This window comes from Neoarius graeffei, chromosome 18 (assembly GCF_027579695.1).
Source record: "Neoarius graeffei isolate fNeoGra1 chromosome 18, fNeoGra1.pri, whole genome shotgun sequence".
Lineage (NCBI taxonomy): Eukaryota > Metazoa > Chordata > Actinopteri > Siluriformes > Ariidae > Neoarius > Neoarius graeffei.
Genome location: NC_083586.1, coordinates 29,998,998 through 30,013,915, shown reverse-complemented (window position 1 = coordinate 30,013,915; position 14,918 = coordinate 29,998,998). Strand labels below are relative to the sequence as shown.

Below are 14,918 nucleotides of genomic sequence, written 5' to 3'. Positions count from 1 at the left end.
AATAATAATAAACAAGTATTTGACTGACCCGGTGCAGGGTGTGCAGCCTGGAGCAGAGTCGATGGCCTGTTTGCAGCACAGCCAGTGGCCGTTGAGGTAGGCTGAAGGGTGGTAGGTGCTCAGGCGCTTGCGGTTACACTGGCTAACTTTAGTGAGGATGTCGATCCAGTCCCGCGCTTCTACACAGTTGTTGGCTTGAATGTATAGCGCCCGCTCTGGTTGGATTACCTGGAACATCTGGAAAGCGAAAATATAAAAGCAGAAGCAAAAAGGTCACAAAGTGTTTATGTCGTCTGTGGAACCGAGTTTATTTTATTTTTCTATTGTCTCCAGAATTCATTAATTCGTATATCTACTGGACAGACAAATCAGCAAATGTACTGGATAACACTGAAATCTCACAGACTCACTTTGGTTCTGCTTACAATTTTTTTTTTTTGCTTTTGTCATAAATTCATGTGTATGTCAATGTGAAAAGAAGACAAGAGTGCTCTGAGAGCACAATATCCCAGCTGGCAACTCGGCCATAACTCTGATAAAATGCCACTGAATTGAACAAAATTGTAATATGCGTATTACCGACATAGAATCCTGCAAGTTTCGTGAAATTCCTCCAAAAATTGGGAGAGGACTTGATTTCAGAAGGTGAGTACCCTTCCCGGGACAGACAGACAGACATCGCCACGACATAATCCCCCTTTGGGCCTTTCAGCCAGTGGGGGAGAAAAACTTTTTGCCGAATTACATGAAATTCCTCCAAAAATTGTGAGGGAAGTTGATTTCAGAAAGCAAGCACACCTTGATGAAATTGCCAAAGTTTGTTAATAATCGAGGGCATAACTGGTAAAATCTGCCCAAATTAAACGAAATTTCAATCTGCGTATAACGGTCATATAACAAAGCCTTTTGCCAAGTTTGGTGAAATTCCTCCACAAATTGTGAGAGGAGGTGATTTCAAAAGAACGTACACCCTCATGAAATTGTCAAAGTACAAGTTATTTAATCAAGGGTCAAAACTCTGGTAAAATTTTCACAAACGAAATTAAATCGCAATATGCGTATTATGGTCATATAACAAGGCCTTTTGCCACGCTTCGAGAAATTCGTCCAAAAATTGTAAGAGGAGTTGATGTCAGAAGGCGAGCACACCTTCATGAAATTGTCAAAGTACAAGGTTGTTAAATCAAGGACTGTAACTCTGGTAAAATGCGACCGAATTTAACGGAATTACAATATGCGCACTACCGACATATAACAAGGCCTTTTGCCAAGTTTGGTGAAATTCCTCCACAAATTGTGAGAGGAGTTGATTTCAGAAGGTGAGCACCCTTCCCGGGACGGACAGACGGACGGAAATCGCCACGACATAATCCCCCTTCAGGCCTTTCAGCCAGTGGGGGATAAAAAAACCCCAAAAACTGTCTACTAAAGTGTGAATGTCATTGCCATTGTGAACTGTACAGTAGCTGGTACGTTTGGTCACGCAGTGCTTTAAAGAGCTGCAGGGTGTAATGAGCTTTCTTAGGTGTACAGTACAGTACGTGTATGTGTGTGCAGCATTGCGTCTTACATTCTTCATCTTGAAAGACTCCTCCTCTAATCTCTCCACGGCCAAGATGTTCTCAATAGGGATTCGACACAAAGCTCCTTCACCTTTACACAAGGATCAACGCAAAAAACTGAAACCTGAGTCAATTCAAACACAATACAAAGATTTCCACAAACCCAGATTTACATTTCTGTCGTGGCAACTACCCACACTTTCATACTGTATATGAACATTTTAAAAATGAGTATGTTGGACTATGTGCATAAACCACCAACACCACATACACTACCGTTCAAAAGTTTGGGGTCACCCAGACAATTTTGTGTTTTCCATGAAAAGTCACACTTTTATTTCCCACCATAAGTTGTAAAATGAATCGAAAATATAGTCAAGACATTTTTCTGGCCATTTTGAGCATTTAATCGACCCCACAAATGTGATGCTCCAGAAACTCAATCTGCTCAAAGGAAGGTCAGTTTTATAGCTTCTCTAAAGAGCTCAACTGTTTTCAGCTGTGCTAACATGATTGTACAAGGGTTTTCTAATCATCCATTAGCCTTCTGAGGCAATGAGCAAACACATTGTACCATTAGAACACTGGAGTGAGAGTCAGGGATGAGAATGAAAAATATTTTAAAAGTCTGAAAAAACTGGGGGGGGGCATGGGTCTAATTATTTTTGGCTATTTTTTTTTTTAACCCCAAAACCATTAATTTTATCAGCAAAAATTTGCAATGTATTTGGAAATAAATTCCCCTTCTTGGTGGACTCCCAGGTGAAAATGATTAATATGGTACAAGAGACTTGTTTTTAATCAATTCACATTTGATGATTTCAAAAAATCAATGCACCTTTTAATATAAACGAGCTCTACAGTATTATATTTCTGCATTTTTGTGATTCATCTTTGAATACTCTAATCCTTTACAATGAAGTGCAAACCAGAAAAAAGTTCTATCATATAATTCTCTGAAGCTTTCTTCTGATGTTATCATGGTAGCAGGAGGTCTTGCATATTAAGCAGGCAACATTCAACATCACTCATCACTTCCCTTTCAACTGTTGTGTGTACTAACTAGGTTTTATCTGGACAGGATGCTGTGTAATGTAATACAGATACCATATGGTCAATCTGAAGATCGAGATGGTGATTTTGAATTAAAGAACAGGCATGTACAATGGGCATTACATACTGGAAATTTTTTTTTAAATCAAAAACTATAAGTTCATCTCGGCCTAAAAAATTTGGGCAGACGCTCCCGCGCGGCACATGCCAGCAATTCTCCCCATGAAATGGGCAATAAGTAGGAGAGTTATACATGCTATCATACCTAAAATTTTATCAGAAATATAGATATGATACTATGATTCTCCCCAACATGCTACATTAGATAAGTTAACCCCATTTATAAAAGATACACACTTGTATATGACATGTAATTGATATATTTTTGGGGCGCGCGCTCTCTCTCTGTCATGCCGATCCTATAGGCTGCACTGACTCAAACTCCGGTCCTCGAGAAAAGAGATAAAAGCCCGCCCACACTGAAAGCTGATTGGCTTATTTTGCTGAGTAACCCAATCAGGATGCTCTTTGTCTGGCATGCGCTACATGAACAGGCACACAGGCAGTGTTGCCAGATTGGGTGCTTTTAAGTGCATTTTGGCGGGTTTTGAACATATTTTGGGCTGGAAAATGTCAGCAGTATCTGGCAACACTGCACACAGTCTCCCTCGCGCATCCCCTCATGCGCGCACATTCTAAGATGCGTGATGCAGACCTTAATATTGCGCGCGCATGCTCTTGGTCGCTTCTATCAATATGCAGGAGACTCCCGGAACTTCCGGGAGACTTGGGATGTCTGCGTTATAAGGTGACCACAGATCGTTAATCGTACCCCCCCCCCCCAAAAAAAAAAAAAAAAAAAAAATTTCTCAACGGATTTACATCGATCTCAAAAACGATCATTTTGGTCTGAAAAAGTCGGAAATCCGCCAATCGGCGGAAAATTCTCATCCCTGGACAGTTGCTGGAAATGGGCCTCTATACACCTATGGAGATATTGCACCAAAAACCAGACATTTGCAGCTAGAATAGTCATTTACCACATTAGCAATGTATAGAGTGGATTTCTGATTAGTTTAAAGTGATCTTCATTGAAAAGAACAGTGCTTTTCTTTCAAAAATAAGGATATTTCAAAGTGACCCCAAACTTTTGAACGGTAGTGTATGAATAGGTGCCTAACATGGTCAGAGTCAGAGTAACTTCTGCATTACCTTTGGTTTTATGGTAAGTGAACTCATGATTCGTGAGCCGGAACCACCTCTTCTTAAAGTTCTTCATGCCAAATCGATTCCTCCCTTGCGCTCTTTTGATCATAAATCTGGCCGTCAGCCAATGTATGAAGGAAAAGACAGAAAAGACAAAACAGCACACGTTAAGCTCAGAGTGTGTTAAAACTATTAAACTATTAGACGTTTTCTGCGTCACAAGCATTACTTACAGGTGTAAGTTGATTTCGTAATGTCTTCTGACATGCTTTTTAAACCTAAATGCTTACTGTTACGAACACTTGCACAGACTTTACACCTAAAATCATTGTTCTGATGCTTACTGAATGACTGAAAAGCAGTGATGACAAAAAATACCACAGATTAAAGTAAATGGCTGTGTGAATTTCAAGCACACTGAAATGGCACACCAGGTCGCAGCATACTGCATGTTGTACGGTAGCTAAACAGACTCACAGACTTCATTCTAACTAACTTGTAGAACATGTCTGTGCTTGGACCATGCCATGTCCAGCCTCTATGACAACCAAGGGGAGGTGGTGCTATCAAAGAACACTGAGAGGCCACAACCAGAGACATTATCAAGAGAGGACACAGTTCACGGGTTGAAATATGACTGGGGTTGTGCACGAAGCTCTGCATGATCATTGGATTATGGAAGCCAATCAGGTATAAGTTAGATAAAGCCAGACCTATCAGATTCATTAACACAGTGCTCCTGTCTCCGCCACAGTACTGACTTGGTGTTGACTATTATTACGAAAGCTCTCATACCACTGATGCCATGCTTCAGTGATCTCAAGAATATAAATCTTTTCTTAACTAGACGTTAGGATGATACTTAAAGAGATTTAGCTCAGGCACTGCTTAGATACATATTTATGAGACAAATAAACCATAAAATGAAGAACAGCTAACAAATCTTGCTGTAGGGTGAATCCTAAATGGCCTCCTATGACCATTATGTCAGGCGTATTTAACTAAACTGCAGTATGTAAATGTCCAGTCACATAAAACTCATCCCATTCTCATCTCATTATCTCTAGCCGCTTTATCCTTCTACAGGGTCGCAGGCAAGCTGGAGCCTATCCCAGCTGACTACGGGCGAAAGGCGGGGTACACCCTGCACAAGTCGCCAGGTCATCACAGGGCTGACACATAGACACAGACAACCATTCACACTCACATTCACACCTACGGTCAATTTAGAGTCACCAGTTAACCTAACCTGCATGTCTTTGGACTGTGGGGGAAACCGGAGCACCCGGAGGAAACCCACGCGGACACGGGGAGAACATGCAAACTCCACACAGAAAGGCCCTTGCCGGCCCCGGGGCTCGAACCCAGGACCTTCTTGCTGTGAGGCGACAGCGCTAACCACTACACCACCGTGCCGCCCCACATAAAACTCATTGCTAACAAAGATCCGGATAAGCATCTAACATCAGTGAATGGTGACGACAGTCACATACTAATGCATAAACACTAATAATTAAATTACGTATAAAAGTATGCCAATTCAAAATGTTTTTTAAATTTGTTTTTTTTTTTAAACTCTTCCCTCATCTCATCATCTCTAGCCGCTTTATCCTTCTACAGGGTCGCAGGCAAGCTGGAGCCTATCCCAGCTGACTATGGGCGAAAGGCGGGGTACACCCTGGACAAGTCGCCAGGTCATCACAGGGCTGACACATAGACACAGACAACCATTCACACTCACACCTACGGTCAATTTAGAGTCACCAGTTAACCTAACCTGCATGTCTTTGGACTGTGGGGGAAACCGGAGCACCCGGAGGAAACCCACGCGGACACGGGGAGAACATGCAAACTCCACACAGAAAGGCCCTCGCCGGCCACGGGGCTTGAACCCAGGACCTTCTTGCTGTGAGGCGACAGCGCTAACCACTACACCACCGTGCCGCCCTTAAACTCTTCCCTTTCTGACTAAATGTATCTAAACCTGTAGACCTCTCTCTGGTCTGATGAGCTTCCTTCAGCTAAATTATTTACATAAATGCATGTGATTGGATATGCCACGTTATTTCTTTATCCAACCAATTATTTCTTTCCTACAATTTCATAGACAACCCCAATTCCAAAAAAGTTGGGACACAGTGTAAAACAAATAAAAACAGAATGTGAAGTTTTGCAAATCTTATAATTCCTGTATTTCATTGAAAACAGTACAAAGACAACATATGAAATGTTGAAACTGGGAATTTTTTTTATTGTTTTCTGAAAAATATATGCTCATTTTGAATTTGATATCAGCAACACGTTTCAGAAAAGTTGGGACGGGGCAACAAAAGACTGAAAAACTTGTCATTCGAAAAAAACAATAACTAAATTTGGCTAATTGTCAACAGGTCAGTAAGATGATTGGGTACTAAAAGAGCATCCCAGAGAGGTTGAGTCTCTCAGAAGTAAAGATGGGGAGGGGTTCACTGCTCTGTGAAAGACTGCGTGGGCAAACAGTGCAACAATTTAAGAATAACATTTCTCAGTGTAAAATTGCAAAGAATTTGGGGATCACATCATCTATGGTCCATAATATCATTAAAAGATTCAGAGAATCTGGAGAAATCTCTGTATGCAAGAGACAAGGCTGAGAACTGACATTGGCTGCCTGTGATCTTCAGGCCCTCAGGCGACACTGCATTCAAAGCAGACACGTGTCTGTAGTGGAAATCACTGTATGGGCTCAGGAACACTTCAGAAAACCATCATCTGTGAAAATCATTACTGCATCCGCAAATGCAAGTTAAAGCCAGATATAAACAATATCCGGAAACAGCGCCACCTTCTCTGGACCCGAGCTCTTTTACGATGGACTGAGGCGAAGTGGAAAACTGTCCCGAGGTCTGACGAATCAAAAGTAGAAATTTTTTCCAGAAATCATGAACACCACGTCCTCCAGACTAAAGAGGAGAGGGACTATCCGGCTTGTCATCAGTGCACAGTTCAACAGCCAGCAACTGTGATGGTATGAGGGTGCATTAGTGCACATGACATGGGCAGCTTATATATATCTGGGAAGGCATCATTAATGCTGAATGATATATTGTATACACATTTCAGAGCAATATGCTGCCATCAAATTCAAAATAAGCATTTATTAAAAAAAAAACCCAACAATAAAATTTCTTAGTTTCAACATCTGATGTTTTGTCTTTGGACTATTTTCAATGAAATATAGGATTTCCAAGATTTGTAACTCTTCATATTCTGTTTTTATTTACAGTTAACACAGCATCCCAACTTTTTCGGAATCGGGGTTGTATTAAGTATTTGTTTTATTCTGCTGAAATACTTTGCCGAGTCCGCAGCCAGACTGCAGTCCACCAGTTGACAATCCCTGTCCTCCACAATGCACACGTAGGCAGTCAGAAGCCATTTGAGATTTGATGTTCTCTTAGTTGGAGGTCTCTGTTCCCATAAAAACAGCCGTACAGAAAGTTAATATCATGAAAACTAGCACACACACACACACCTCCCTTTTGTGTAGGTATTCACACCCATAACAGGTGGAACATCGTATTTAGTTCTGTCTGAGGTGGGGTTTACATTAGACCGTATCAGCGGATCTATGTCTACAGTCTAATGTAAACTTGGCCTGAGCCAAAGACTGCTAATTACTTATATCGTTCTAACCAGATTTAGGTGGGGTTTACATTAGACCGTATCAGCGGATCATCAGATTAACGTTTTTAAAACGATTAGTGTGCACACAGCAACACCAATACATGATTCGTGTGCACACAGCAACACCAATACACGGATACGCTCGGCTCCGCAGGCATCCTGCGCTCCAAATCACGCCGCCCTGAACAGCGAGTGCCCTCTGGAGGGTGCGCACTCCGGCCCCGCGCAGCTCACAGAGCGCGTGAGTGAAGTGCACGAGCAGTGATTCGGGACTGAGCCGCTGTGTGTGTGATCTCAGCGCATATCACTTACCACTTGCAAGTGGAAGGATGGCAAGCCTAAAGACAATCATAACTACACAATGGGCAGTATTTGCATCAGTATTTGCAGTATTTTCATACTTTTATACTCTTTAATGAAAGGTGATACAAGGCGGAAGTCCGCGCCGTTTTTCAGCAGTTGCGTCACATGACCAACGCCAGCGAATCAGGAAGGTGGATGTCACAGTGACGTTGTCCAATGACGACACCAGCTAGAGCTCAGCACAGTGTATCCGCGTATCCTCAATGTTTACACAGCACCGGACCAGACACGATCTAGATTGAATACGTGGACCCTGGCGGATTCCTGTTTCCCGGCGTTTTAATGTAAACGGACAGTGCATCCGCGAAGAAAATGAGACAGATACGGTCTAATGTAAACTTGGCCTCAAACAGTGATTTGAAAGCTGCATTAGAAACTAAGCAGAGGTGGACAGTAACGAAGTACATTTACTTGAGTACTGTACTTAAGTACACTTTGAGTATCTGTACTTTACTTGAATATTTTTTTTTTGGAAACATATGACTTTAACTTCACTACATTTGAAAGACAAACATCGTACTTTTCACTCCACTACATTTCTATCAAGCTCCTCGTTACTATGAAGCAGCTTTGAAAGTGGATTTTTTTTCTTTTCTAAAATGTGATGGTTTTTTCGCAGGTGACCCTGAGACAGCCGATCAGTAATCACTCGGGTCACGTCACGTCCATAGACTGTATAAAATCAAGTTCAGTGATTTCTCAGCAGCGTTATTTAACACGATCAGTTGATGGCAGAATGGAAGGAGGCGGTTCTTCTGGGGAATGAACGCACTCATGGCTTTACCCAGAACCCATGTTTCAGTTTTCTGAAAGGATTAAAGATTCGTTTCGTTTTAAATGTTTGCTTTGTTTGCCAAAAATGAACCACATCACGGCCTACAAAAACTCGCCATCCAACCTGCGGAAGCATATTGAGGGATATAAACGTTTTATTCCAAGAGAAAGCTTGTAACGAAGTTGTCTGTGCTTTTAGAGCTAGCGATAACGTTGCAATAGCTATGCAGTCTGGTTAGTCAAATGACTTTCTATGGATTTGCCCGCCAAGTTGCCTTGTCGCCTTGTCCACGGCTAACGTTAACACATAGCTAGTTAACTTGAACACTGTTAGTTAGCATGTAAAAACAGTTATGCTAACATGAATAACGTTAACTTATCTGAAGTCCTTTCAGAAATATGTTTAGCATAATCTTGCCAAATAAACAGAATGTAGAAATGTTTCTTTTCTAGTAGCGTTAGCTACCCAATATGATTTCGAGTTTGAAAAGAGTTTGCTAGCATGTCAGGTGGAGCTTCACTGACTAGCTAGCTTAACGTTAAACCACCATGATGCAGAGCATGCGTTCATTTTGTGAATTCACATTTCTGTCTTTGGTAACGGCATTAAGTTTGTAAGCGTTGTGGCAATAATACAACAATGCGTTGACAGAAAATGTACTTTTAATACTTAAATATTTTTAAAAGCAAGTACTTCAGTACTTAAGTAAAAATTTGACTGGACAACTTTCACTTGTATCGGAGTAACATTTGATCAGTGGGATCTGTACTTTGACTTAAGTAATGAAGTTGGATACTCTGTCCACCTCTGGAAACTAGGCATGTAATGATAGATCGTGTAACCATAAACCATGATACAAATTTATGACAATACGAATTGATGAAAAAAAAATGAACTGTGATTATTATCAAGCTGTGTCATCTTAGTTTTTCCGAGCTGTAACCATGTTGTTTAGACAGCAGAGGGTGCAATAACATACAATAAATACACAATAATGACTGCTGAAATCGGCAGTACGGTGGTGTAGTGGTTAGTGCTGTCGCCTCACAGCAAGAAGGTCCGGGTTCGAGCCCCGTGGCCGGCGAGGGCCTTTCTGTGCGGAGTTTGCATGTTCTCCCCGTGTCCACGTGGGTTTCCTCCGGGTGCTCCGGTTTCCCCCACAGTCCAAAGACATGTAGGTTAGGTTAACTGGTGACTCTAAATTGACCGTAGGTGTGAATGTGAGTGTGAATGGTTGTCTGTGTCTATGTGTCAGCCCTGTGATGACCTGGCGACTTGTCCAGGGTGTACCCCGCCTTTCGCCCGTAGTCAGCTGGGATAGGCTCCAGCTTGCCTGCGACCCTGTAGAACAGGATAAAGCGGCTAGAGATAATGAGATGAGATGAGACTGCTGAAATCTAAAAAAAAAAAAAAAAAAAGAGAGAGAGAAGCAAATGCAGGTCGTACAAATGTTCATAAAAGGTTATTAAGAAAAGGCCGATTTGTTATTAACATTTTTCATTTTTAATAAAAGGAACATTTTAGTTAATAGGCTATTATCAGTGGCGGCTGGTAGTCTTTCAAACAGGGGAGGCTGGTTGGTTACGATATTTCCAGATTTTAAAAGAAAAAAGAAAAAACATCAATTTTGCCCATACTCTTGCCTCTGATCTGGCTGATTGTTGGCAGGGTCACAAACTAATAACAGGTTCTTTTGGCCCATTAGCCTACTGTCCAATATACATGATGGTGGTGTTGGGGGGGAGGGGTATATTTTAACATTTTATATTATAAAATTGTGGCATGTTGTTTAAAAATTGATCACTATTGAAAGCAGCTCTTTGTCAGGAACCTCAGCAGTAACAGCAGAGTGTTCTGGAATAGGCACAAGCACTGACCTTGGGGAGCCAAACATAGAGCTGGGTGCCACACATTTCATTCAATGACACTTTCCCTATATTTTACTTATTTTGACTGAGAAATGTTTTATTGACAATTTTGATAACCCTTCACTTTTAATCCAGGTCTGTAGTGTGAAATGTTCTCGGCTGTGTTTTTGTTTAAAAATGTTTTCCAAATTGTAGCTGTGTTTAATTCATATCCAGAGAAATATATATTCCAATATAATATACTCAGCATAAACATTTTAAATAGATTCTATATTTTTGGTCCATCCATGACATATTACTAAAGTAGCCTATTTACTGTTGTTCATGTGGGTCACTTGCTGTTAGCCAATTCACTTTCTCGTAGCAGGAGAGCTGAAAGGAACGAGTATTATTCCCTACCTTTTTCACCAAGTCAATTTGAGGCGTTGGTCTACCCTGCTCTTTAATTTTATCCTCGAAAGGAAGACTGGCAAATGGCTTCGCCAAAATTAAATCAGCAATGCTTGGCATCCGTGCGCAGCTTTCTTGCTAGCTGACTAGCCCCCTCAAGTTCAAGTTCAGTCACTCAAATAAACGAAATTTCTGGAACTAAGATAGCAAACTTGACAACACTATATTTACACTTTATTTACAATGAAAATATATACAAACTAAAAAAGCTGGTAGAAACCGTATGTAATGAATGAAATCGAAATGTAAGCTGATCTCTTACAATACACCACAGCACTTGCGAATCCGCATGGGACTGAACTGAAATTCACCGCTGCCTGAAAATATCCGGCCGCTTTCACCAATCACCAGTCTCCTTGCGGAAACTGCCATGTCCCTCCCACTGTGAGGCTCGGAGTCCGTGGGCGGGCGTTTTCGCAGTATTTGTCCAATAACTGTCTTGCATTTTGATATTGAAAAGCGCATAGCTCCCAAATGCCATTGAAGTCCACTGAGGCTGGGAGTCTGTGGGACTCCGTGGGCGGGCATTTTCGCAGTATTTGTCCAATAATCGTCTTGCATTTTGATATTGAAAGCGCAGAGCTCCCAAATGCCATTGAAGTCCACTGAGGCTGGGCTGCATCGCGCTGTCACGAAGGGGAAAAACTCACGCACACATTAGGCGAACTGGGGAAAGTTATAATGGAATGATTTCGCACTGTAGTTGGGTTGAGCACATATATTTCTATGATTCTGGATCTGAAATAGCAATGTTATAACATTGCTATTTCAGATCCAGAATTTTTAGAGGAGGCTGAGCCTCCCTCGTTGTCTTAGAGCAAATCGCCCAACCTTTACTGTTGGTTATTAAAGCCAAGCTGCATTATGTGAGAATTGATATTTTTTGCTCTCGCGCTCCCCCTACAGTTGTGGAGTGTAATACACTATTTCACGCCACTGATGTAAGTACAAGTCGTGCTACGAGCTCCACTCAGGGACAGCTGTGCATGGGCGTTTGTTTATAAGCTGAAGCCAGTTGAACCGTAACACCGGCAGGAGTCAAAGAAACACGATGACTGACAAGGCAGAGCAATATTACAGGATTTTACACAAATATAACTGCTTAGTTTTATTTATTGTGACATCAGAGATGACCACTAACACAACAAAAAGAATAAAGTTTTAGTTTTGCTGAAATACAACGTGTTTGCATTTTCAGGCCATATACACTGCCCGACCACAAAAAGTTGCACACACAAATATACCGCTTTGGGCTTTGATTATGGCGCACATTCACCTTATGCAAAATCACAACGTTTATTTCAGTCCAGAGTTGCCTGAACTTTTCACCGAGATCTTGTGTTGAGGATGGGAGAGTCGAACCACTGCGTAAACTCTTCTCCAGCACATCCCAAAGACTTTGAAAAGGGGTTAAGGTCGGGACTCTGTGGAGGCCAATTCATGTGTGAAAATGCTCCCTGAACCACTCTTTCATAATCTGAGCCCTAATTTTATTCCCGTGCCATCAAGGAAGAAAAAAAACCATTGATGTGATAATCTGGTCATTCAGGTCGTCAGCTGACTCCATTTTATTGCCCCATAACGTTCCTGAGCCTCAAGCTGACTCAATCAACCCCAGATCATAACGCTGCCTCCAGAGGCTTGTACAGGGGCCACTATAGACCCTTTTCACGTGACGTCACGACAAACGCGGCCGCCATTTTGGACATGAACTACCAGTAGTCTACCACAGCCAACAACGAGGAATGACGGCGAAGCATCGAAAGGAATATAGCCATCAGAGAAAGTTTTTACTTTCAGCAAGACTTCCATCATGCCATTATATTGTTGTGCACCTGGATGTAGTAACCATCAACACACAAGGCAAGATTTATCATTTTATCGGATCCCGACAGATGCTGACCGACGGAGAAGATGGATGGTCTCTAAAATATTGGCAAAATGATGCTTATTGACATAGCAATCGTGTGTAACGGGAAGCATTTGCATATCCGAAGTGTTGTGTTTACATCAAAGATAAAATAAACCGATATGACAACGACTGCTGCTGCCAGGTTGGGGACACAAACTAGTAGAAAGGAAGTGTGCCAACAGACTTCCTTTGTGGTCGATTCTGCTTTAAGGTAAGATGCATTTAATTATTCGTCTGCTGTGGGTTTGGAATCGGTAGCCTGACCGATTTGTTCATGTTTGTGGTGCCATTTGTTTGTTGACGCGTGTTGAAATGGAAGATTGGTTGTTGACATGATTTCCAGTGATGCTTTGGTGCTGCTGTGGATCAGATGTGTTGAGTAGCCTGACTGTTTTTTTTTTTTCTTGCGTGTGGCATCATTGTTGACGCGAGGTTGTTTTTTGAACATGCCAATGCGGACACGATTTCCCCTGATGAGTTATGACTTCAGACGTGATGCGTGTGGAGGTGTGGAGTCCGCGTGATATGTGCGTAAGATAGGCTTCTCATGTGTTTGGAGATCCGCGCTCTGAGACAAGCGCAAGCCCCCCCCCAGGGAAAAAAAGGGACCCCCCGAAAATATCGGCATAGTTCGAACACTGGGTTGGAGAAAGTAATGGCAAATAGTGAGTGCACAAACCATAGAAGGTAAACTGTACACAGCGCCAGGGCAGTGTGATGGTATGTCTACTTTTAGATTGTGTTAGCTTATCAATGAACACGCTCGTCACTCGACGAGTTTCACGTCTTTACGACGGATACTTAAATGTGTGTTAGGTAATATTGTTGCAGTCTAAGCAGTCATTCTAGCAGCTAGATGAGCGAGAACCGAAAGGGTCTGTGCCATAAACCGTTATTTCTTCATGTCCAAAATGGCGGTCGCATTTACGAAGGCCACGTGACTGAAAAGGGTCTATACAGGATGGATGCATCGCTTCATGCGCTTCCCTTCTTACCCTGACACGCCCATCACTCAGGAGTCGGGTCAATCTGGACTCATCAGGCCACATGGCCTTCTTTCATTACTCCAGAGTCTAATCTTTATGCTTCCTAGTAAATCCTTTTACAGTTATGAGTTCTACTGTTGATTTTTTTTTTTACGCTTTGATTTCAACAAGTGTTTAACAGTCAGTCAAGACTTTTTCCAACCATATTTTTTCAACAAAGTTGATGGTTCACTACTATCCTTCAGGGTTTAATAATGCGTTGGCAGTTCTTAACCCAATTCCAGTCATTTCAGTAATCTCCTTAATTTTTTAAAGAATTAAAGTGTTTTTTTTTTAATTTAACAAAAGGAATATTCAAGTTGATCAGGAACATGAAAATAAATGCTGCTTTTTTTGGTTATAAAATTTCCTTCCTTTAACTTTTTTCAAAAAATATCGTGGGAAAATCAAATCGCGAAACCCAATATCATGAATTGAATCGAAATGTGAATTGGGTGAAGCCTTACACGCCTGTTAGAAGCATCAGTATGGCTATCCTGAAAAGTTTGTAGGCCTCTTCTCGTCTAGTCAGATAGGTCTTGTATGGCTGAAAATACATTGCCAGGATGGCTTGCAATGAGTGGACCGTCTCCTCTTCTGATAATGTCTTTGGCCACAAAACACACAACACAAAAGAACAATGGCAGGAGCTTTCGTCTGCATTTACTTTGGCATTTTATTCGGTTCGGCACTTCCCTGATAATTGTCTATACAATTTACACGTATCAGGGAAGTGGAAAGGGCTGTGAGGCTCAGAGAAGCGGCCAATCGGGTGCAGCTTACCTGCAAGAACCCTTCCCATCAACCCTCTTATTAGTCAGTTTAACGCTCCTGTGCCCAGCAGAGAAATACAAGAAAAAAAGACACCTGAATGTGTCTTAAAGGCCAGAGGAGTCAGACCCTAGTCCTAAAGGGTCACATCACTGCAGAGCTTAGTTAATATTATACCTCATTTAACACACATAATTCAACTCATCAAGGACTAAAATGTCATATGGTGGAAGAGAAAACATATCTCTAAAGAGCTGTGGCCGCCAG

General features: G+C 41.7%; 1 protein-coding gene across 1 annotated transcript in view; it reads right to left on the bottom strand.

Annotated features, from left to right (window-relative positions):
- Nucleotides 1-14,918, bottom strand: part of rasa3 (RAS p21 protein activator 3) — a 180,992-nt gene that overhangs the window by 17,955 nt on the left and 148,119 nt on the right. Inside the window, exons 19-21 of the mRNA XM_060898657.1 lie at nt 3,828-3,934; nt 1,571-1,653; nt 29-237 (exon numbers count right to left, since the gene is read on the bottom strand). Coding sequence (XP_060754640.1) covers nt 29-237; nt 1,571-1,653; nt 3,828-3,934 — 399 coding nt within the window. The remainder of the gene's footprint in view (nt 1-28; nt 238-1,570; nt 1,654-3,827; nt 3,935-14,918) is intronic.